A 24,406-nucleotide genomic window follows, 5' to 3' on the forward strand; every position below is an offset into this window, starting at 1 on the left:
CAACAAAAAAGAGACCTAACACACATATTTTGGGACCACCAGATTAATAGAGATTGTTGGATCAAAGTTAAAGACCCACTCTGACAGTCATTTTTTTAAATAATTTTTAGCACGTTCACGTGGCATTTTTCTGATGATAGAAGGCGTGTATAATATAAAATTAGGCTTAAAAATGCATTTCTGAGTATTTATTCATGCAAATCATTGTGAATCAGGAGCAGACAAAAAATGCAGATGATGAAAGTATGTATTTGTGATGTAGTAATACGACGGGCCAGAAGCTCTAAGCAACAGGGAGGGAAAGGGGGGCGGGGTTGCTCTGCGCCAACGTTTCCGCCCACAGCTCAGAGGAAAATGTCTAATATGGTACTGCCGACCTGCAAAACTATTTCCTGGGAAATGGCACTTTTTTTTTTTTTTTTTGCCTACTAACAGTATTATTATAGTTAAAAGACCACTAGAGATGAGTGGGACTTTAAAACAAATGTATGTACCTTTTTAACTAATAGTTGAATAGACAATGGAAGTTAAGATCTGAATTCTTTATCATACTTTTACTGCTGAACTTATCGTTTTTCTGTCTGTGTATTGTTAAATTTATGTGCCATGTTGGCTTTTGGAATGTTCTAACACTCTCTCGTTTTAAGTGGATTACATTTTGTTTTTCCATAGATTCTCGATTTTATTTGTATCACCAAACTTGAAATATATAGTTAAAATCAAATGGTTGTTTTAGCCATCATTAATTGACTGAAAAACACGAATCTTAATGACTCCTCCTAACACTTTCCTTCATTGAAATTTGTGCCTGACAGAACCAGCTCAGGGCATTTACAAGCGGGCGATAGAGGAGGAGCCCACAAGTCAACGTCATGCTGTTGCGTCGCTAAGTAACAAAACCAGGAAGTGAAAGTAAACAACGGATTTGAGGAGGAAAATGATTCAGTCTTCAAAAGAATAGAATGAATGCGTGATTTGGCAGATTTTCTGGGCAGAGAGCACGGCCTTTTTTATATTTCTCTTGAAAAGACACAACAGCAGACTAATAGGATTGTATTTTAAGCTGAGTTGAAGCGACAGTTGCTAATGTGAGCTAGCTTGATACAGCGAATTCCTGTGTTGTTTTGATTTGTTTACAGGATGAAATGTCCCCGCGACTATGGTTTAAACACTGCTCATCAATGTTAGGTTTGTCTAATGTGTCAAACACAAGTCGGAGTCCCTCTCCTGTCATTTGTTTCAGTTACAGATTGCCTTGAAGCGCATTTGTATAATGTTATTTGTGTTCATTTCAGATTTAGCTATGTTAGCCATCAGGTCGTCAGAGGAGGAGTCCCCTGAGATTGAGGAGATGGACACCTCCGAATCCAACTGGTGCTGGTTCTACCTAGCCGAGTGTGGAGTATGGCATATGTTTGAGGTAGTTTACATCACGTCACCTTTTTGGATAAACTTGTCAAAAATATTCAATAACTTGTCAGAAAAAAATAATAAAAAGTTTGTATTTTGTTTTACCAAATTTTCTGAGATCCAAAAGCTTTGGGCAGCTATACTGTCTTTCAAAAACAAAGTATTTAAAGACTCACTCCAATAAAAGTTGTTTGTGTTTTTTTAAACATGTTCTTGTAGCATTTTTCTCATGATGGATGTCATGCATAAAGAAAATTAAGCTCAACATTTTATTTATGTGTATTCCTGTATTCAAATCGTTGTGACACAGGAGCAAGCAAAAAGCGCTGATGGAAAAAGCTTGTGTAGTGGTGACGTAGAAGCCACTATGGCAAGCCACAAGCTCCCTCCCATTCTGATTCATCATACATGTGCGTCTTTGTTTTCCTCATCTCAGCTGGCATCTGGCTCTAAATTGTACGGCTCCGATATTGCTCGCCATCTTTGTTGAACCGCTAATGTTAGGTTGCCGGTGTGATGGACTAGCAGGAGAGTATGTAAACTGATGGATGATGTGAAACGAGATGGGCCTACTCGCACCAACAGTTCCTCCCACAACTCAAAGGCAAATTTCTGAAGTACTGCCGCTCTGCAGAAACTTTGTCCTAAAAAGACAACACAGGTTTTTTGCTAAAAACACCATAATCATAATTAAAAGACCACTGGGAACGCGTTTACAATAGATCAAAAGATGATTGAAGTAGGACTTTAATAATTCTGTTCCTCTTCTTTTTTTTACCCATAGCTTAAAATACTTACAATTTCCTGTATGTGAATTTAAAAAATACTGTGCACTAAATTAGTTAATTGTTTGAAAAAAAAATCTCAACAGAAAAAAAAAACTCATTTTGGAGAACATATTTTAATACAAATGTAGGTTTGTTACCAAAAAGACATGTTTATATTTAAAAATCCTAATCTCCTTTAATGTAATTTTTTATTGTAAACAATAAATTGTAAATTTATTTTGAGGTTATTGATTTCTTACATCAATATCAAAAAAGTAAACAATTTAAAAAAAACGTTTTTTCACTTTCTTCCCCTATTTCATGTGACAATTTAAGTATCTGGTGGTTGCATTTTGAAATAATTTATTTAGGCAATCCATCTCAAATTTTTTTTTTGTTATTTTGAGACATTTAATGAGTATTTTCGTTTTTCCAGATGTAAAAAAATATATTGTGTGGTAAAGCTAAGACATTGGGGGTGGTGGAGTGGGCCTCTTGCAGCGTAGTGGCCCTGCAATGGCTGGCGTGAATGAAATACTATTATTTTCCTCTTTTCTTGTCTCTGTCAGATTGATCCAAGTGCAGCCTGTTCAGTGACGAGTGCTCAGATCGAACAGTGCTACAACAGGAACCAGCGTGGGATCATGGAATTTTACACCGCCAAGTACACGTACAGACTCGACTTCTCAGGTGAGAAAACATACAAGGAAATTATTTGCAAACTGTTATTTTTTTGTCGTTTTCTTATCTTTTATGCAATGGTTTTCCAGTTATGCGACAGATAAACGTGACAACAGGAAAGCAGAGGCCAATTAAACGCTCCCTCCATTCTGCAACTGGCTTCAGGTAACATTTGTTATTTTACTTTGAACAACTGCCTTTTTTTTGTATCTGGTTTTTGTTCTTGTCAAATGAGGAATTTGGTTCACAAAAGAATAAAAGCAGCTTTACAAATTGCATTTCCCTTTTCAATCTGCATTTAACAGAGGTGAGATTATTTTAATTTACTTTTTCCCAATCCCTTTTAATAAAATAATCCCACTCTGACAATCATTGTGTTTAATGGAATCAGTGTGCCATGTGGGTGTACTATATTTATATCTGCAAAATTGATATTTATGGTTAGTAGTGATTATAATCTAAAGAAAAAAAGCAGAATTTTTCGTTCCTTTTTTTATTTTCTAATCAATTTATGGATTAATATCTGAAATCCATTTCCTATATCAACAAATTTTTGTTCTTGTCGTGTTTTTTTACTTTGTTTTTATCGCTGAAGTTGCTTGAAATAAAATAAAACAAACAACAAATCCTTATTACGATGTCTTACAAATCAGGTTTATCTGCGATAACCTCGCCTTACCTGTTCCTTGTCACTGGGAGAGGATCAATACAGACGAGCCTTACCAGGTGAGCAGAAAGATAGCCACATTCAGGTACAGTTATCGCTCTTCTAACAGATTTTTAGTTTTGGTCTAGCTGATATTGAACCAAACACACTCTGTTACAGTTCTATTTATTACGTTTTAATGGTGCGCATATAATGTTGAATTTTTAGCTCAGTTTTGCAAAATGCAAATCAAGTAAACAAAAAGTAGCAAGAGAAGTGGTTGAGCAGGTCGAAGGATCTGTGGTTCGATCCCCGCTACAACTGTTGTTGTGTCCATGGGCAAGACACTTCACCCTCCCTGCCTCCAGTGTTACTCCACTGGTGTCTGAATGCATATGAATGTCCTGGTGATGGTCAGAGGGTCCATAGGCGCCAACTGGCAGCTAGCCTCTGTCAGTCTGCCCCAGGGCAGCCTTGGCTACAACAGTGGCTACCATCACCAAGTATGAATGAGGAGTGAATGAATAATGGACACACTGTAAGCGCTTTGAGAGTCTGGAATAGTACAGATAAATCCGATCTATTATTATAATAATTATTTTGTGTTTTCATTATACAACATTTTTAAAATACAGTCTAGTTTTTTTACTAGCAATATTTATTTTCATTTATATTTAAAATGAAAATGAAAAGTTTGTGGGGAAAAATGAAACCAAAGCATTCTTTGTCTTTTTTTTAATGCAAGAAAAATGTATGAATTCATAGTAATACTACGAATTCATTTTTAATTTTATTGCTCTTCTTATTGGATTTTAAAAGGTTTTGTGTTGACTCTAAAAAAAAATGTGTTTTTGCAGCTTATTCAGCTTGGCAGAGACACATATGAGTTTAAAGAAGTAGCCAGACTTTACGAAAGGACCATGGATCATCCAATCAAATCTATCCAGAGGATCCAGAACTTAGACTTGTGGGAGTTTTTCTGCAGGTACATAGATTGTTTATGCATAAATCACATATAGATCAACTGTTTCCTCATTGGTGTCTTTTTAAAATGCCAAGATTTTCTGGACAAACAAAAGTTTGGTTAAGCGTGTTAGTCCCTGTTTGAAAAGTTTAAAAGGTGATTAAATATCAGTATTTCCTCCAAACCGCCTCCTGTATTTGTGTGGAGCATCTGAAACCACTTTAACATAAATCTTGTTGTGGTTTTTAGTGGGTTTCTTTAAGCTTTTATAAATGCTGTGTCATCGTTTGTTTTTTGTTCTCCCACAAGGAAGAAGACGCAGCTGCGAAAAGTCAAGCGAACATTGGACATTGAGGAGCGAATGCTGTTTCACGGCACAGGACACAGCAACATACAAGCTATATGTACATTTAACTTTGACTGGCGGCTGACTGGGAGTCATGGCGATGTTTATGGCAAAGGTACACCCCTTTGCGTCCTGAAAAACGCCTCGTCCTTCGCATAAGAGATTGATTTTCTCTTTGCTTTTCACAGGGAGCTACTTTGCCCGCGATGCCAAGTACTCCAGTAAGTTTTGCCACACCACAGGGAAACACAACACAACCTTACAGAGACACGGACTCACGCCGCCTATATTTGCCAGCGAGCCGCATTTTAAGACCATGTTCTTGGCCAGAGTGCTCGTCGGAGAGTACACGGTGGGCCATCCCATGTACTGCAGACCTCCCTCCAAGGATGCCAGCTTCACTAACTTTTATGACAGTTGTGTGGACGACATGGCCAATCCAAAGATCTATGTCATTTTTGACAGCAATCAGATTTATCCGGAGTATCTGATTGAATTCTACTGAAAAACTCTTCTCTTTTTTTTTATTGTTGTTGACTCTGAGCAATTAAAAAAGATGAAATGGTGGAAAAACGCACCGAAAAACATCTTCAGAGATGGGCCTTTTTCTTTGTTCCATTTGGAGCAACTGCCTGACTGGAAGGGGAATTGATCAAAGTGCCTTTGGAGAGTCTGAAAAAGCAGGATCGGGATCTTCTGACTGAAGCGCGCACATTTCATTCAGTTTGAACCATCTACAGGAACTTGCTTGTTCAACGTACATGTGAACAGTCAAAACTAGAGTCACTCCTGCAGCTTTTAGATTCGAAGTGATGTCAAACCTTAGGCCACACCCCTTCCTTTACACGCACTGTGCCGCACACATGCATCGTCCCAAAAATGGAGTTATTTTGTGTTGTGACGCACTGGATGCAGTGCAATACAGATGAGAGTCTGAGCACCAATAAGTCTTCTAGAATATTCCCTCATTTAACAACTGTGGGAGTTTAATTTCTCTCTGATTCTTATGGGTTATGATGAGATTTAAACATTTCAAGTATTATTCAGAAATGTTCATAGTCTATTGTGCTGACTAGTGCCGTCCCCTGAGCTTTTTATGATTATTTATTTTTGTCACAAAAGCTTCTACCTCTTCATCCTCGAGCCACACATGAGTGCACTTTTCATCCTTTCTGTGAAAGGTTCTTTAACTGTGTCACACTGACATTTGGGTTCTGATGTCATGTTCTCTCGTCATCTCCCAGCCTCACAGTTTGGACGCTACGTTCACTGTCCTATCAACTTTCTGTCGTTTCAAATGAGATTTCTCTCAGAGAAGACCATCATCGCACTTCGACTCCTTATTTTGAGGACCAAGAAAGTTCCATTTTTGCCCTATGTGTACATTTGAAAAAGAAAAAAAAAAAGAGCCAAGCTGCCAGCACACGAGTGCTTTAGCATACCACCCAGTGTTTATTGCTTTTCTGTGTCTTTTCGACTCATTGTGTAACTCTCTTCTTGGGACCGTCTTGTTCAGAACGTTAAGAAGTCGCCATGTAGAAGAGACGAATAGGAAATGCATTTTGAAACTTTAAGCCGCTCGCGATGCAAGAAAAAAAATCCTTGTTCAGAGCTGCAGTGAAATGAATATATGTGCCAATTAATAAAATTTCAATATAGCACCCTGTGTCATCTTTTTATTCTAATCCGACTGAATGGGAGTTGTTTTTTTTCATGTTCACAGATCTGATTTAAAAGGAGTGGAAGGAAGCAGGTAGATATTTGTCTTTCTGTAGCAATAATGTTGCAGACTGACCTCGCCTCAGGAAGGCAGAGATGAATAAGACGAGACCACAGCATAAAGACAAGGTGAGATAAAAGATGCATTCCCTGTGGCTCACAGCAGCACAGTTTGATTTCTTGACGAGTGAAAGCCCAAGCTCTCTTCCCTTCAGCGGCTCCTGTTTTAGTTCTGCACCAGTGTTCTGGGAAAGAATGGAGCCTTCTGTTCCGTACCAGGTGTGGACAAGAACTGAAGCGAAACTGAATTCACAAAGAGAATCTTTACCAGGATAGATGCAGAAAATGTACCTCAGTTGAAGTATCTTCCACCAATTCTTTTCATTCAAAACCTTTTTTTTCACATTTTCCCAAATGCAAAAGTAAAACATGTACTGTAAGCTGAACCCTCTGAGCAAACTCACAGCTGAATACCAGACTGCTGCAGATGATGTGGTTCTAGAGGGACTCTTGAACAGAACCATTATAGTACTATACAGGATACAGAATTGTAGGGACTAATTTGTTTTCTTTCCCCCCCCTATTTTTTTACATTCTGTTTTGATTAACTACTTAATAATTATTTTCTGTATTTATGTAAAAGGAAAAGAAAACAGCTGATGAGGCTTCAGTGTGTCAAAATAATCTAGGAAAGACGCCTTTTTTATGGAACTGATGTCAAAAATGTTCATAACATCTTCAAGTATAACTTTGATTTGCATTTAGCTGTCCATGGCAAAGGTAGCAAATATAAATATTTAAGGAAACCCATTGTTTACTAGTTTCCTTTTGTTGTTGTTGCAGGAATATACTTTGCCAGGCATGCATGATTTGCAGACAGTTACAGCTTAAGTTGTGCAGATTGTGCAGCACCGTTCAGTGGGTCAACGCTCCCTGGAAACTTGGGGAAACTATAAAATACAATTTTTGGCCAGGGTGTTGGTTGGGAAATCGCAGGTTGGACAATCTGATTTAAAAAGAAAAATGAGATCATGGAAAGGCTAAAAATGTTAACAACAGCTGTATGGATAATGTCCAAAATCCTAAAATATATGTCATATTTGATCCAAACCAGATTTATCCGGAATATCTCTTTCAGTACAGATAAGATGTCAAACAAGACATTATCAGATTGTTGTTTTTTTTTTTATTAAAAGCAACACTTGCTGGAATTCAAATATCTGTACACCGTTTGCATGATTGCAGATTGGAGGAATACATTACATTTTTAAAATAAATAAAAAAGTGAAAGACATTTACCTTTATAGCCACATATTGACTCCCAACCAAACTCATAAACATAACACTTGATATTTCTTACTGGAAATACACTGGTTTACCCTCAAAGCTTAATTCTATCTTCTTTTATTTTTATTATTTATCTGGAATAAATGGAAATTATGTTACTGTAGTTGGTATAAATGGACAGCAGATGTCCCTGTTTTACCAAAGAAAAGCCTGATTCTTTTCAACCATTGCCAAATAAAGTATAACAGTTTTGTAGTTTAATACTTTCTTATGGGAGCAACAGAAAAAGTAGAGCAATACATAAAAATATTACTTTTTGCGACAGTCAAAAGTAAAATGGTTTTGTTATTCATTATTGTTTCTGCACGATTACATTTTGTAGAAGTTCTATTTATCATATTTAAATAAATCAGTCTGTTTAGAAAGCTCTTTTTCTGGATAACACATTTCTATGGATTTGCATCTTTACTTTTTGAACAAATCTTCTAATTGTTGAACTTTGTTATGATAAAGTAGATTTTTGTTTGATTAAGATCCAAAATTTTACAGATTTTCAAATAATAAACATCCCATTCACATTTTGTAGTTCTTCATATCAAAGATTTATTTTTTAGTTTGGATGATACGATGTTCTGAAAACCATCAAATTGTTCTTTCTGTTTCAGTTTTTTTTAGCATTGTAATGTCATGAATTGTAGTTTGACGTGGGGTTCTTTTATCCCACTCCCTAAAACTTACAAAAATCAGATTTTGAAACGTTTCAAAAAAGAGCTGATATGTTTAACCCTTGTGCTATCTTAGATGACCCCACCCTTACATTGACGTGTTCTCCTTACCATGACAAAGGTGGAAAGATTTCATGGAATCCATGGACACCAGTGAGGTTCGCAAATCATTGCAGAAAAAAGGTTCAGAGCACTAGTGGGTCTAGATGACCCAACTTCCAACGTAAAAGTGCCTAAGATAGCACAAGGGTTAAAGTAAAAGTAACTGGTCTGGATATTTTTATGACTCAGGTAATTCCTACCTAACCCAACACAAGGACAAAACCTAGAGCCAAAAGCAGGATTTGTTCCAGACGTGTTGTAAAAAAAACATATAACCTTGTTCTCTATAACTGCTGTTGGTAAAAGCTATAAATATGCTTCACCTTGCAAACAAATTTAGTCAATTTATTTGCTTTCCAATAAACTGAATACTCTAACTAACATATGTGAAATTACATCTGTAATTAGTCTATTATAAATCCAAATTCGTTCATTCTAGTTTGACAGATAATTTTAGCAATTTTGTCATCTTAGCTTTATTAGGACTGGGTATATCCCAAAAAAATATCTGTTTTTTTTTTTTTCTTCAAAACTGTGAAAAAACGAAGTTCTATAAAAATGAGGAGGGTGCATGGCTGCCAGCTAGTTGCTAATGAGCTGCATTTGTCAAATCCAGTATGACTTCTTTAAAAATAAGTCTGGTTTGATGGATGTGAAGCGTACTTTATGTTCAAGCAATGCCAAGAAGGGGAACAACTGCTTAGTTGGTGCTTCTTGTTACACTAAACGTTATTAGAGCATAAAAATTGGATTTATGAGTTACATACTTTTTATACAGCTGATCAAACCAAAAGACTTTTTTTTTCCTTTTGAACTTCAACACTACAAGAAACAAGTCCTGGTGGCAAATAAAGTGATTTGATTTGTTAATTTAATGTTTGATTATACATGTATAAATCAACCAAAATCTAGTGCCAGAAGATTATACTAAAGGTAATAATAACATGCATTAATGTTAAAAAAAATACAATAAAAATAATAACTTTAGCTAAGTTTAGCCAATGTTGTAAAAGAAAAATATATTTTTAAAATTAAAATAATCTATAATGTTTTTTAGCTAGATCTGTTGACACTGTAAAAGCCTAGCATTACATCTTTGAATAAAATATTAAAGCAACCTGGTTAATGTGGAAGTCTATTGTCTTGTTTATTTTGAAAAATACTTAATGGCAAAACTTTCCAACTTCCTGTTACATCTCAAACCTGTCAAAAGAGGAAAAGAGACACATAGCAATTGTTTTCCAATTATTTGAACTCCAGTTTGATTAGCCTGTGTGATGTGATGGTGAAATCTACAACTTCAACCATTCATTTGGTGGACAATGTGTCAATGCCGCGGATCCTGAGACGATGGCTTGGCTTCATTCCCCCCCAGGAGATTAGGTTGAGAGTTGTCCTTGCTCAAACCGCTGGATCAGGACTAACCTCCTTTGATGTCATTGTACGCGCCCAACACAAGAACTCTAATTTAGGGTTAGTTTTTTTCCCAGCTTTTCTTATAAAAATAGGGATCTACTAAAGCATCTCTGTAGTTTTGAATTTTATTTTATTTAATTATGAGTTGTTCTTATCACCTGTTAATGAAAGCAAACGTTTAAAATGATGTGGAAATTAAAAAAGATGATAAAAAAAACAGCCTGATGTGTGTTTGCATGATGAGTGGATGACCAGCTGGAGTAAAGACAAGGCAACAAAAAAAAAACAATTTATTTTTATTTCAGAAAAGGGGTTCACTGTTGTTTTACAAAGCACAATACATAACCAGCTACATGTTTCTATCTTCACATTTAAAAAAACAAAAAACATCTGCCATACTTTGATAAAGCTCTCTCTGAGTCACAGATCTTCATTTCTGCACGAGGAACCACAACCTGATGTCCCTGAGCAGACAGAGACAAAGCAAAAGTAAAACCATCTGAATGTGACTGTGAAGCCTGTTTAGAGAAGTCTGGTATGATATACTCTGACACAGTGTTGACATTTTTTATAAAATAATTAATAAATAAATTAAATGTAATATTTCAATCACATAACATAAAAAAAAAAAAAAATTCAACGAAGAACAGTTCTTGCTTGGCACACAGGTGTGAAGAACAAGCTTTGGCACCGCTGACAAGTTCATTTTTACAAAGCAGACGATCTTCAGAGGCTGACTGGACGCCAATCAAGTTTTCTTTAGTTTTAAAAGTGGTACCAAAATTCTCCTGTTCCTCGGCATGCTTTCGTTGCGCTGCTTTCCTGAACCGATTCCAGATTTACGCTTGGAGGAAAAGATGCACTTTGAATGGCCACAACTTGGTGGGTTGGTGCATGCAGCAGCAAACAGAAATCCAGATTCTTCAGCCTAAAACAGATGCATCAAACCCATCCGGAATAACAAAGCTTAGACTTTCAAACTTTTTCTGCAGAAATTTCATTCAAAGAGGTGCCCTGAACTTCTCCAGATTACAGTCAAATAATAAAGCATGGTTACAGGACAGAAACTTTTGAAATGATCTTGCAGTTTGTTTCAACAAAAGTGTTCTATAGAGTTTATCTATAGTTTTCATTTTAGTAGTCTGAGCCACAATATTGCACTGGTGGTGTCAGGCAGAACCTGGTTCATAGACCCTACGCATACCAAAGTCCTAAAGTGTCTTTCACAAGCATCAGGAGGAGATTTGGGGTTCCAGCTCTTTCTTTTCCTTCTTTGTTCTCTGAGACGATCACAGAGGGGAACTCTTATCTCAGAGGCCGACTTTCTGCATCCCCAGTTTAGTCCTGACTCCCTGCCTCTCCATGATGTTCCACAGCTTGCGCAGGTTGGACTGGGTAATGGCGTCGTCAGGTTTGAGCTGGAGAGCTCGCAGGTAGTTCGCCTCCGCTTCTGAAAGCTTACCGTTCAAGTGGAGGATGGCGCCAAGGTTCATCAAAGCAGCTGGACTCTGGGAAGGAAAAACAGAGGAAATAAGAGTGATGGAAGAGTACAAACCACGATTTGACATCTAGAGACTAAGGCTGAAATCGAATCTGTCTCCTCCGTTCTTCAAGATGGGGAAGAACATATCTGAAAGATACGGCTTTTGAGATCTTGTTTTTCTGATTAGACAAGTGAAACCATCTGGCCCCAGAACACCATGTGGTTATTCCTACAAATACAAGTCACAGCGAGAAATAAATAACAAACACACCCAGATCTCATTAAAGTCGTCTGCTCGTCTGCCAGATCTGATCTTCTTCCCAGTGCCTCATCCTTGCGGCATGACATATGCTTAGAAACTTGGAAACTGGTTTGCAGATGATCTTTTTTTTCCACACGCACAAGTGTCGTTCTCTTCTGTGATGGTTTACATTCCAGTTTTAAGGCACTCTAATGTCGGGGCTTGTGTTCCCTAATCTGACGTAAGAAAATCCCAAACAGAGCTGGAAAACTTGGATCTGTTTAGTAATCCATGTAAGATTTGTGGGTACTAATCCAGGAGATACAACACCCAGGTTTGGAAATGAGGATCTCTTTTTTATCTGAAATAATCTGACTGATTAAAGGAAAAATCAAAAGCAACACGGAAGATTAATAAAAAAAATGTCTTCTGTTTGATTGACCTGCAGTTAGTAGATCTCTGCTGCTTCCACAGTAGGTAAGCAGATCCTGTTCTGCTCAAACCACTGCTTTATATTCAAAGTCTATGTGCAGGAATAAAGAATAATACAAGATTTTTCTTTCAAAAGTCTTGAGATGCTACGTTCACACTGGCCTTCAGGCGATGACTTCCAATGAAAGGTCTATGTAAACATCTGTAAATAAGCGTTTTAGCGTTCACAAGTCTCACATACATGCCTCCCTACACATGACATCCCTACACATGACGGTTTTCAGGCTCTTTGTGCAAAATGTGCATCCATTGAACACCCGTTGAAAGTTGAACTAGTTGAACTTTGACCAATCAGGGATTCTGATTTGGTAGTGACATATGGATGACTCCCTTGTTATTCACAAAGTGCCAAAAATTTGAAAATTGATCATGAAGGAGAAATTACTAATTGCGGTTAATACCTGGCCAAAATTATATGACGCCAAATCTTTCATATATCGGAATAGAGCTGTGAAAAAAAAGGCTGGAGCAAGATTTATGAGATTTACACCAGGGGTCCCCAATTACCGACCGTCATCAGACCGATACCAGTCCGTGTCATCGATGTTATGCTACACCTGGATTTAACAGGTTTCAGCCAATTTTTAATTTGCGCGTGCAAGAGCCCCCGTTTAGCTCATTCTTGAACACATCCTGGTGTGTATGTAGCATAAAACACACTTTATGTTTCTCAGAACAAGCTCTGAATCTTTGATGATCTGAGATTTTCTGGATAAAGTATGATGTGTGCAGGAAAAAAAACAAAAAAACAAAGAACTCTCATTGCTCAATGACAAGATACCTTCAGTAGACATTCCCTCCCTGCTAACGTGCTTCTTTTTCATGTTGTGCTTCATAGATTTAGCGGCGAAGTTATTTGTGGGACGTAAAATAAAATCCAAGAGTTAGTCAAAGTGGATTTGAACAATTAATGGGTAAAGGAAAAAGAGAAATGGGCCGAAAACCTGAAAAAACAAAACCCCGAAAATAAATTTTGCAGATAAAGATTCCAGAAGCAAAGGTAAAAGGTGATCATGAAAGAAATCTGGCCACAAATCCTAGGCTTTCATTTTTTGATGAAACCTCCCCTTTTCGTTCGATGCCAGCATTGATGCTGTAAATATGAAGAAAAAGGCCGTTCGAGTGACACAGGAGGTTTAGAGCTCCTGATTTGAAAAGGGGAAGTCTCCCTGTTCGATGTGGTAAATAACCAAATCATTTTGTGACTGTGCTTAAGTCTCAGAGGAGCCCATCCCACAGCAGAGGAGAATAAATCACACCCCCCCCCCCAAGGACGGGTTCTTGCGACTCTAAACCACCTCTCCTACAACATTTGGAAGCAATGTGCACAAAACCAGAAACAGGATATAACGGCTCCCAACATCTTCATGTGTGTGCGCTGACACAGAGACACGCGATATCCCCAAGGCTTTGTCTGTTTAACTGCACCGACATGATCGATCGCCACTCTCCAGTATATCACCTTAGTATCGGGCGGTTGCTCACTTCTCTTTGAGCGATTGCTGCAGCACATCCCAGCATCATCTTGGAGATGAGTGTGATTTAATATTTCTCTTTACAGCTGTCTGCCAGCAACAACACTGCTGTAATGTAACCTTTCCATTCGTGGTTAATGGGTGGTATGTTGTAGATAGAATTTACGCTGTAAGCGTCTGTGTGCAAAACCATAAGTAAAAACAGACGTGCGAGTTGGGATACTTACATCTGGTCTAAGGCTGGCTGCTCGCTCATATTGCCTCTCTGCCGCCTCGTTCAGGTTGGCTTGTCTGAGACAGAAGCGCAAAGAGGGTTAGATTAATTCATAAAAGTATAAGATCTTTTAAAAAGGCTTATTTTGCAAAACCTAGATTTATAGTCACTTTTCTTTATGTTTTTTTATGTTCGATTTATGAAATGTATTTAAAATAAAAATATGGAGTAATCTATTCTAAAATATTGCAAAGCTGTCACAATATTTCAACAAACACAGCAAATTTATATTCAAATGCATAACTTTATGAATTTCCTTTTAATTAATTAAAATTAACATTTTTTAACCTAAACTCATTTTACAGAAAACACCATGGACAAAGCAAACGGACATCATCAAAATATACATCAGAAATGTAGCAGCACCATTTTAAACACTTTTAACAAATCAATAAGAAAATGTTTTACCACTTTTACGGGTGGTAAAACTGAGGAATATTATGAACCTCTTAAGACAGGTGTGTCAAACTCAAGGCTTCGAGGGCCAACGTCCTGATGGTTTTTTTATTTAAAAAACCCAGTTCTACCTGCTGCTGAAAAGTTGGAAGGTTTTGGTTCTGACGTTCATTTTTACACTAACCTATATGGTTGGATAATTATTTCTACACATTCGATTTGAGATAAAGAAATTGTGATTAGAGTGAACCAAAATATTAATATTAAGACAAACGCTAAAGATGACTCTGTGACAAGAACATGTAGCATAGATGATTGATGGCCCACAGGTGAGGAGAAGTGGAAGTCCTTGAGGATGCAGTTGATGCCAAAAGTACTTTCTCTCACACCAAACAGCTGGGTGCATAAAGCTGAAACAGTTCATCTGCTGCATTAAACTATATAAAGCAGACTTTGCTATGCCAAACTTAATAAAACGGAAAAGATTGGCCTCCCTGACATGGCCATTCATATTTATGAGGTTGTGATTTAAGCAATGTTTGCCTTCCAAATGCTGGATTTAGAATCTGATACCATGGTGGCTTTACAGACTCTTCCTCAGCTTTTGTTTTGTTTGGGAACCTGCTTTTGAGCCCGTTATACAGCAGATTAAGACTCAGGGAATCACATTTTAGACAGAGCATTGTTAGCCTTTCTGATTCAAGAAAGGTTTTTACTAATGAAAACAAGAAAAACCTGTAAAGATTTGAAAGGTTAAAAAAGCAGGGGGTTCAGGGATGCTGCATCAAGTTAAATGTCGCAAAAGGCATATATTTCTGCTAATAGCTGCAGAAAAATCCCAAAGCTGCTTGTCACATCACTCCTGAAGTCATCCTCTGACTTTTTTTAAGAAGTGGTGAAGGTGAAGAATAGAGCTCCAATGAATTTCACCAGATTTTTTAAACAAAACAAACGAAAAATCTGATGCTTGTTCCAGTATTCTCTTAGCTGCTGTGGGTGCAGCCTATTATGACACGTATTAAGACATATAATCTGTCTTTACTTTAGTTTGCCAAACTTTAAAAAAACTTCCAACCATTTTTCAACAAAACCTGGACTCATACTTTGCCAGAATGAACTGAAACCGAATTGTCGCTAATGTGTAGCTCTTATAAAAGTCTTTTGACTGAGACCACATTTGAAATTTGGAACAGTGTCTTAATTATACAAGAACCATGCTTATTGACAAAGTAAAAAACTGAAAGTTAAAGATGCTTGGCTGAAACCCAGTAAATCCAGGTATTACATCATGTTTTTGACACACTTTGTAGCAAGGGAAGCCCTCCTTATAAGATGTGCAGCTAAGCCAACCTGAGCATATGTGCAGCACTGAAGACCACATCAAACTCGGATGAATCCAACTCTGCAGCTTTCTCTGCCATCTCTGCAGCTTCACCCAGACGATTCTGCTCCAACAGGAACTGACCTACAAAGGATGGAATAAACAGTCTTTATAGAGCCATAAAAACAGAATATTTGTTTACAAAATTGTCCTTTTTTTCCAAGACCTTTGAAAAAGCCAACAATAAATTTAACATTTTTGTGATTTCTAATCAATAAAGTCCTTCATAGGCTCTTCCTGTGTGTTTCAAAGACAGACTGAGGGGGAAACAATTCAATGGTTAGAAATAGACTGTCTTCTCAGCCCAGGCCATTTTTACATCTAAGAGTTTTGTTTTTGCACATTATTTTTTTAATTTTATTTTCCAGTAAAGGCAGAGAAACACAAAAACCACAGAAAAACATGCCTTAGTTGTTGAATCTATTACATGTTTTAAATGTTATTCATGAGCAATAAAAAACATCAAAAGACTTTTATTTTTTTACATGTTTGGATAAAAACTGAGCTCTCAGTTCCTGAAAGACACAATGAAAAACTGAAGAACTTGTTCCACTTCCTCCAGATTAACAGGGAGACGCAGGAAATGCTTTGGCACAAAACATCAAATTACCCGTATATAATTTTCTTGCACTGAAACTTGATTAACTTAACTTTGCAACCTAAACGCCTCAAAAATATACATTTTTATGACTTTTACATTACAGTTCATTGCAAAACATAATAAGATCAAATGATATGTTTTAATACCATCTTATGTAAGTAAGAATTATGGTAAACCAAGATACACAGCATTTTACTAGCCAACCGTATGAATAAATAATAATAATAATAATAATGGATTGGATTTATCTGCGCTTTTCCAGAGACTCAAAGTGCTTACAAGTCAATGTGTCCATTATTCATTTACTCTTCATTCATGCTTGGTGATGGTAGAGGCGTGGCTGCCAGTTCACGCCTATGGTCCCTCTGACCAAGACAGTATGCACATTCATGCTGGTAGGCAGTAGCGTTAACGGTCTTGCCCAAAGGCCCTCAAACTGCTCTCCATGTCAATTGCTTGCTTGTTCATTCCCCCCCGGGAATTGAACCCTGGTTTTCCTGCATGTCAGTCCTTCACCTTACTGCCAAATCCATACAATACTAGCAAAACTATTTCAATCATTCTATAAAAACAATTTTAAAAAAATATGTTCATTTTTAATGATATTTCCAATTGTCTGATATATAAATAAATGTAAATATAAAATATACACAACATAAAATAGAAAATGCGTGGGAAAGATACAGAGTGAGACATCATCCCCCGGCCATTGTTCCCAGAAACCCATTTCAGCTTTCCTTTGTGTGTGAATCCTCTGCTTAGAGTACAGACAAACATATCAGTCCTCGCACACTCATGTGTGAATTTCATCCTCTGACCCCGGGGTCTGGAAACAGACAGATCTGAGATAAACGGCGGAAGCAGGACAAATAAGCATCATCTGCATGAGGCAGCAAAAACACAATAAAGAAAAAAGAAGAAAAAAATGGAACCAGATGAGGTGAAAAAGACAACACGAAACTCTACTGACAAAGCCAAACAAAAAGATCACAGTTGAGAAAATGCATACAGGAAGTTAGATGGATAAGGAAAGGGAGGAATCATGTGTGTTAGCTATTTCAACAAGGTAGGATCTTTCATTTCCTATGAATATCCTGGAGATATCAACATGAAACGCTTCACAGCTGCACAACGGAAACAGCGTCTCCTGTTGTGCTCTGACTTTTGTGAATCTTAAATAGGAATGCATAGCTCAGTTATTCTGAGGTAACGCACACGTCTGCTCCTGCAGGTGTTTTCATCACCTTCTTTGCTTCAGTTTCTGAACGTTAGAGGCAGACTTTTTTATAAGAAAAAAGCATCTGTATTAAATATTAATTTTCCTTTTGGTATGTCAAATGATCCTTCAATTATTTAGCAATCATCCTGTTCCATCAACTGACCAGACGAATGTCAAATTTAACATTTATAATGTGACTTAGCCTGACTTCCCATTCATTTACATTTAGTTACATTTAGTCATTCTTTTGCATAGAAAAAAATAGCTGAAACGTCAATATTGGTAAAGCATTATAGTTTTTATTTTTAGTTGTAGTTTTTCATTGAGATATTCCTAACTAATTTGATCTAAGAGAAACATATATAAAATATCATAAAAATGAAAATAAGTTGAAATTTAACTACCGTATCCAACTTAGTTTCAGCAAATTCTTTTTGAATTATTGCCGCTTTTTCTGGTCAGTTTAAATCCAGTCTGTTGTAGGAGAGTAGGATATCATTATGTTGGTGCGTAAAAATAAGAAATTTGGCATTGATAAAAAATGAAAAAGACCCAAACATAATGTGAACAATCTACAATTAAAACAAATGTTTAATTTAAGTTTATTCATGTTCAAAATGTGCAAAGATTAGGAGAAAAATTATGTAAAATCCATAACAATTGCCCTATTTTACCCTCTATTCTTAAAAAGGAAGATCCATTTTGGTGCCAGGGCAGGGCTGCCAGAGATTAAGAGCTTATTATAACTCTGAGAGAGTTTATCTCCTGGATAAAAAACCACCAAGACTTCTTTTTCACAGTCTGGTTACTAATAGCTGCATGACAGCAGCCATGCATGGGCATAGCAGTTGAAGATAACATATCTTTTTATTTACGGGCTAAGGATGTTGTTAAAGTCCCACTCTGATCATCTTATATAAGAAAAAGGCTGCATGTTAAAAACATCCAAAATACAGTTTTCTTCAGAAATAAACACTTTGATTAATTTTCTTACCGTAGTGCATGTAGCAGTTTCCTTTTGTTGGGTCTAGTTGAATTGCTCTCAGATAATATTTCTCTGCGTCTGTTCTCTGCCCCTTTAGAAAAAAACAAAACAAAAAAAAGACGCTCAAGTCATTTCAACTATCCTATTTCATGGTCACATGGGTTTTAATTCACTTAATTTTGCAAGTCAAATATCATCTTTATTTTCTTGGTCTGAACAAGTAAAGATGTTGAATTTGTTAGTGAGTCTGTGAGTAAAAAAGACAACAACCTGAAAAGTCCAGTGCTCTTGTGAGCACACGGCTCATTCCCACAATTTCAGTTTCATGCTTCACCACTGATTGTTTCCATATTGCAAATAGATATATGACGCAAAAAGAAATGAGAGGGCCGGCTTACTTAGCGTCGCCTCATTAGCGTTTTCGCATGTCTGCAGCCGCTGAGAATGAATGCGTGAATATAGAGCCTGGAGAGCAGCCGGAATAGATTCGCTGACACTGCCTCTAAGACTTCAGATCAATCTTTTGTCCCATCATCAATCATTCAGGACATTCAGAGGAAGTTTCATATTGGAACTGAAAGGGCAGGTTTTCCTTATTAACCACATCAGATAACAATTTTGCTATTTATTTGCCAATTTAAGGGTCACTGTAATTATGTTTTTGCAGGACTGAAAAGCATAATTACTAAGCTGTTTGCATAAAGAATTTAAAGTCAACTGCAATACAAATTGCTGAGGTTAAACTCATAGGTAAGTGTTGATTGGATGTAACTCACTTTTAAATCTGTGCCACTCTGTTGTTTCACCAGCAGATGGGACAAATGGCACAATAAACAGTCACCTTGGTTGGACTGATCCAATTTAGAGACACTTGCACTTGTTAGCTGAACAGATACATAACGATCTGATTTTAACTTTGTTACCATGTAAAAATAAAGTAAAAGGTCACTTTGAAGGATAATAAGTAGTGTAGGGACATATTTTGGGGTGAACCACAGAGCAAGACTTTAGTCTGACCTTTCATTCCCCTGTCTGCTTTGGCAATTGACTCCAGAAGGACAGCCAAAATTGGAGTGATTCAATAAGGAAGCAGAGCAATTACATTATAATCCCGTCCACTGGCCTTTTGTCTAAACTCCATCCAATCTTCCGATTCTTGAGCCTTGAAGAATTTGCGTGAATTTGGAACCCCAAGCCAGAGGGAGCAGGACAGACATCTGGCCACACGGGTGGAGTCCAATTTGAACCTTCCTTTTATAATATTGAATGTCGTCACATACATGGGTTAAGGACTGCCGCTCCGAGCACTGAGGTTTGTGAAACTCATAATGAGGTACTGTGACTTAGCTGGAGGATAAGGAAGGAGGGAGCTCAAACGATACCAAGAGGTGGAAAGTTTAAACCTAAACTTGACTCAGCTGCAAAAACAGCTGATCTCCTGTGTTTTTGTTATTGTAGAAAACCGATGTGAGACGGATATTTAAGAGATATTAGGAAGACTGGAGAAACTTTTCAACTAAAGAAGTCTGTTCAAATATCATAAAACAATAATTAATTGCAGTCAATGAAGAGATCAGTCCATGATCACTGTTACCACTGTTTTCTATTCAATAAAAGTTGATGTTAAACACCTTTATTACAGCAACAGTGTTTGCCCATGGGTTTCTGATCAGTGCTTCACTTTAATGTTCCATCACTTAGCCATTGTTCATTATCCACCATTCGATTCTGTCCCTTCATCCCATGTTACGGCCCCTGGCCTTTTTGTGTGTATATGTGTGTGTATGTGTGTGTGTCTTTGTGTGTGCTTTACAGAAGCCTCCACCACACCATCTGACTTCACCTCCTGCAGGAGATGATTGCGGCCTCCTTCCCTCCTCCAATCACCAGGCTGGGCGGGAAGCATAAAAGCCTCAAGCAACCCCTGTTCCAGTGGCAGCTGAATTCCTGGGAGGAATCTGTTTTATCAGCTGGCCCCTGTTTTCAGACTCGGCATTAGAAACCTGTGGAAACTGCCAGGTTTTCCCTCTGCGTGTGATCTTTGTTTTTGATTATGCTTTATGCCTTGGCGATGTCCCTCAAGTTTAAGTTCCTCTTTGGTTTTGTTATTTATTGCATTAGTGCCTGAGCTTTAAGCTTGTTACTTTCTTTCACCTTTGCAGCTGTCAATCAAATAAACGGCCGCACTGACAGTCTTTAACCCTTACCGGCTTAAATTTATCTTTTTTATGTTACTTATTTTCTCCCTCCCTTGGGGTGGGATGTAATATCCCACATGGGAACGCCTGTCTGGGGCCACATTAGGATTTTTGAATGTACTGTGGGTGCCTGCTGCAGGGACATACTGTGATGGACAGGAGTTTTCCATAAGTGAGGTGAGCAGGGATATGGTCAGGCTTGGTTCTGAGGGATTCTCTGTACCAGTGGGCTGCGTCCTCAAGCCGGTTCAGCCTCATGTAAGCCTCTCCTGAAACAGATTAAAATGCATTGCTTGAAATTCAGTTTATAATTTGTTTTTATTTTGATTTTCAAAGATATTTTGCAGAAGGTTCCCACGAAGCAGAGATAATCTGACATCACAAATCCTTCTTATACAAGCGAAACCTGTGTCATCGGTGTGTATGAATGTACATAATTCTTGACATTTGGCAAGTCATTTACTTCCTGTTAACCTTCTTTCTGCTGTTGTGCATATTTGTTAACATTTAATGTTATTCCTACATGAATCAACTATTGTTGTTTTGTTTTTTTATGGTGATCCTACAACCTTTGTTTCTAGTTCACCGTGTAATCTTAAATCTGTTTCTTACTACTTACTTACAGCTGTAATAGCTCCCAGGATTTACTGTTACAGTAGATTATGGTAGAAAAAGCAAAGAAAATTGTGCCAAACTACCAGAATAAGCCATGTTTAATGATAGTCTACAATTCCCAGTAATCCTCGATCTTTGGTTTATGGGGTATCAGAAGGACTTAATTATGCAACTACATTTAATATGGTTACATAAATAAATACTTTGGTTGTACCTTATGATTACACTTTACCCCTTCTTGAGAAAAAGGATGGGCTGATGTCATCTGCTCCTATAACGTGTCCTCTAGCCGTGGGGACATTACCAAACACTGAGGTTCATCAGCCCCTCCCTCCATCTGTCTAAAAAAGTCAAGTTCATGCTGACTTTCTCCTGCCGTGTCAACAATGTCATTAAGGTTCTAATAAAGTTATTAGCTTTACAAAAACAAACAAGGAAATGTTATTAATGATACGGATCAGCTTCTAAAGTGCACCTTTGCACACATTTAAGATTTAAGGCAATGTTAAAGTCATCTTCTGATCTATTGTAAAAGCATTCCCAGTGGTGTTTTAATAATAATTATGCAGTTTTTACGCCAAATCCCAAAAAACTGTGTTGTTTTCTAGGACATGGTTTCTGCAGAGCTGCAAAATTCACCTCTGAGTTGTGGGCGGGACTTTTGGCACAGCGTGAGGCTAACATCATTTCCCATCATTCCTTTTTTTCCACTCTCTCTCACACTCTCAACCTAACACTACCAATGTAACAAAAAATGGCGAGCAATTTTGGAGCTATCCAGCCGGGCAGATGCCAGTCCGAAGGAGGAAAACGAATACGTACATGGATGTATTTGTTTGCAAGTGGATGCATCAGAACTTTTGGCTCACCTACGTCACTGCTTCAAGCTTTTTCCCACAGTGTGTTTCATTTGTCTGCTTCTGATTCACAACAATTTGAAAAAAAGAGATACTCAAAAATGTAATTTTAAACCTAATTGGCATAACATGTGTCCTCCATAATAAGAAAAATGCTAAAAAATAACACCAAAAATAGTTTTTTTATTGGAGTGGGTCTTTACTGACCAGTTCTTTTCTTCAGAAGTAACTTTGTATTCAAAAGTTAACACAGCCCAGTTTCTGCAAACATAAAGCACCAGATTCAGATTCAGAAATAAAGCAAGAACTCACCGATCATGTTGAAAAGGCTGTGTGGTGCAAACTGACGGGGCATTTTCTGCACCGCTTTGTTGTAAAAAGACAGAGCTTCCTGCAGATGAAAGAAGAACTCAGATGAGGAAAATAACTTTTAAGATTTAGATCTTGTAAAATGACAGATTTTTAATGGACTTGACCTACTTAAAGGGAGATAAACCTTCACTTAACAACAAAATTAACTGTTTTAGTTCAAGCTAGTTTACTCACATAAAAGATTTGAAAGCACATTTTAGCAAAAACACATTTTCAGCTAACCTTTTTGGTTCCTCCTGACAAAAAATTGGATTCACTGACCTCATGGTGACCCTGTTCATGCAGGAGTTTTCCCAGGTTATACAGGCAGCTGGTGACGGAGGTCTTGTGTGCATGGGGATCCTTTAAGTTTTCATCAGGGATGTCGGCACAAGTAAGGAAGGTGCGTTTGGCCTCTTCCAGATTTCCCCAATTCATCAGGATAATTCCTGTGTTCAAGTAGGCGGCTGTGAGGCAAAAACAAAAGGTATCAATCAAACAACCTGCAGTACAAGAGAAGAAAAAAAAACTAAAACCCACTTTTACCATCTAAAGGTTTTAAAATATGCTTGCAAATGCATAGGATGATTAAGATGGGGAGCGCACATTTATTATTTCTTTTTTACAGAGAATATGGGAAACTCAAAGAAAAAAAGACAAATAAAAACCCAATTATGGTTCATTTAAACAAAAAAAGAGAAACTGGCCAAGTTTTTCAGAAAACTCTCTTTGTATCTGTAAACTGCAGATTAAATCTCCTAGGCAAATACTGGGGTGGGACCTTCAATCAATTCTCTGTAATAATTGATATTCAAAAAGCCATATGGTTTAAAAACATCCAATTCAGCGACGTGTACCCAACACCAAGTTTAAAAAAAAAAACTAGATTAAACATAAGTGACGCGTCTAAGAATAAACTCATCTAATGAGACTATACTTACACGCCAGAGTCGGTCGACTGCTAATGGCGAGTTTGTAATAATGCAGCGCTTCAGGGAAACGCTCGTTCTCCTGCAGCAGCAGACCCCTGATAGAAAAGGGAAAAAAATAAATAAATAAATAAAGTACTTGGTTTCCTTTAACTTTCATGCAAAACCTCACAAAATTCTTTCTTTTTGATGCATTTGTGGCTTCCAGACATCCCCAATGTCACTGAAGTTTGATATAACAGCAAATCCTCTGATATCTTGGCACTTTTTGACATCCACCTTTGCAGGATTAGCTATAGCTTCCCAATCTCCTTAAACCTCTGCCAACCATGACCAATCAAATCTGTAGCATTGGGTACAAAGAGCCTGAAAGGAGGAGCAGTTATTTCCTTTCTGTCACTTTCCTGATCCAGCACCTCTTTTTTTCTTTTCTTTTATTTCTCTTTCTGCCTGTGTTTCTCAGTTTGCAGAAGCAGCAGCTTCCTCACAATCCAAGTCAGGAATAAAAACTTGTCAAATAGAGAAGGTACACTCACAGGTTATACAGCATGTCAGCCATGTTTCCTCGGTATTGCAGAGCATTTCTGTATGCCTTCTCCGCCTCCGCCATCTTGCCCTGGTTCTTCAGAACATTTCCTAAGTTGCCCCAGGCTGCATGAGACACATGGCAGTCAAGATGCATGAACACCTATGAATAATTAACTCGAAATCACTGCTTAACATCACAGTGGATACAAGCACAACTTAAAGACCCACTCCAATAAAAAAAAATTGCGGTTTGGGTGTTTTTAACATCCTCTTGTGGCATTTTTTTCTCATGATGGAGTAAATATATAGAGAAAATTA

General features: G+C 37.4%; 2 protein-coding genes across 2 annotated transcripts in view; one reads left to right on the forward strand and one right to left on the reverse strand.

Annotated features, from left to right (window-relative positions):
* The first annotated feature begins 870 nt into the window (after nt 1–870).
* On the forward strand, nt 871–6,475 carry parp11 (poly(ADP-ribose) polymerase family member 11). Its single transcript, XM_004083049.4, has 8 exons — nt 871–1,188; nt 1,296–1,420; nt 2,747–2,867; nt 2,948–3,023; nt 3,512–3,584; nt 4,362–4,489; nt 4,778–4,929; nt 5,003–6,475. Exons 1-8 carry the CDS (start codon nt 1,146–1,148, stop codon nt 5,317–5,319), a joined length of 1,035 nt encoding a protein of 344 aa, XP_004083097.1. The 5' UTR covers nt 871–1,145; the 3' UTR covers nt 5,320–6,475.
* Nucleotides 6,476–10,335: 3,860 nt separating this feature from the next.
* The window catches only part of LOC101154996 (transmembrane and TPR repeat-containing protein 2), a 50,845-nt gene continuing 36,774 nt past the window's right edge, over nt 10,336–24,406 (reverse strand). The window contains exons 4-12 of the mRNA XM_004083163.4: nt 24,097–24,211; nt 23,573–23,658; nt 22,914–23,098; nt 22,593–22,671; nt 20,956–21,077; nt 18,620–18,701; nt 15,775–15,889; nt 13,982–14,045; nt 10,336–11,571 (exon numbers count right to left, since the gene is read on the reverse strand). Coding sequence (XP_004083211.1) covers nt 11,374–11,571; nt 13,982–14,045; nt 15,775–15,889; nt 18,620–18,701; nt 20,956–21,077; nt 22,593–22,671; nt 22,914–23,098; nt 23,573–23,658; nt 24,097–24,211 — 1,046 coding nt within the window. The 3' untranslated portion in view covers nt 10,336–11,373. The remainder of the gene's footprint in view (nt 11,572–13,981; nt 14,046–15,774; nt 15,890–18,619; nt 18,702–20,955; nt 21,078–22,592; nt 22,672–22,913; nt 23,099–23,572; nt 23,659–24,096; nt 24,212–24,406) is intronic.

The sequence above is a fragment of the Oryzias latipes genome, chromosome 23 (genome assembly GCF_002234675.1).
Source record: "Oryzias latipes chromosome 23, ASM223467v1".
In the NCBI taxonomy this organism is placed as follows: Eukaryota; Metazoa; Chordata; class Actinopteri; order Beloniformes; family Adrianichthyidae; genus Oryzias; species Oryzias latipes.

Excerpts from the sequence above, each read along its gene's own strand:
- parp11 (XM_004083049.4), top strand. The coding sequence starts at position 1,146 with ATGTCCCCGCGACTATGGTTTAAACACTGCTCATCAATGTTAG. Across the intron at positions 2,868-2,947 it reads GTACAGACTCGACTTCTCAG|TTATGCGACAGATAAACGTG; the intron begins GTGAGAAAACAT and ends ATGGTTTTCCAG. Across the intron at positions 4,930-5,002 it reads TGGCGATGTTTATGGCAAAG|GGAGCTACTTTGCCCGCGAT; the intron begins GTACACCCCTTT and ends TGCTTTTCACAG.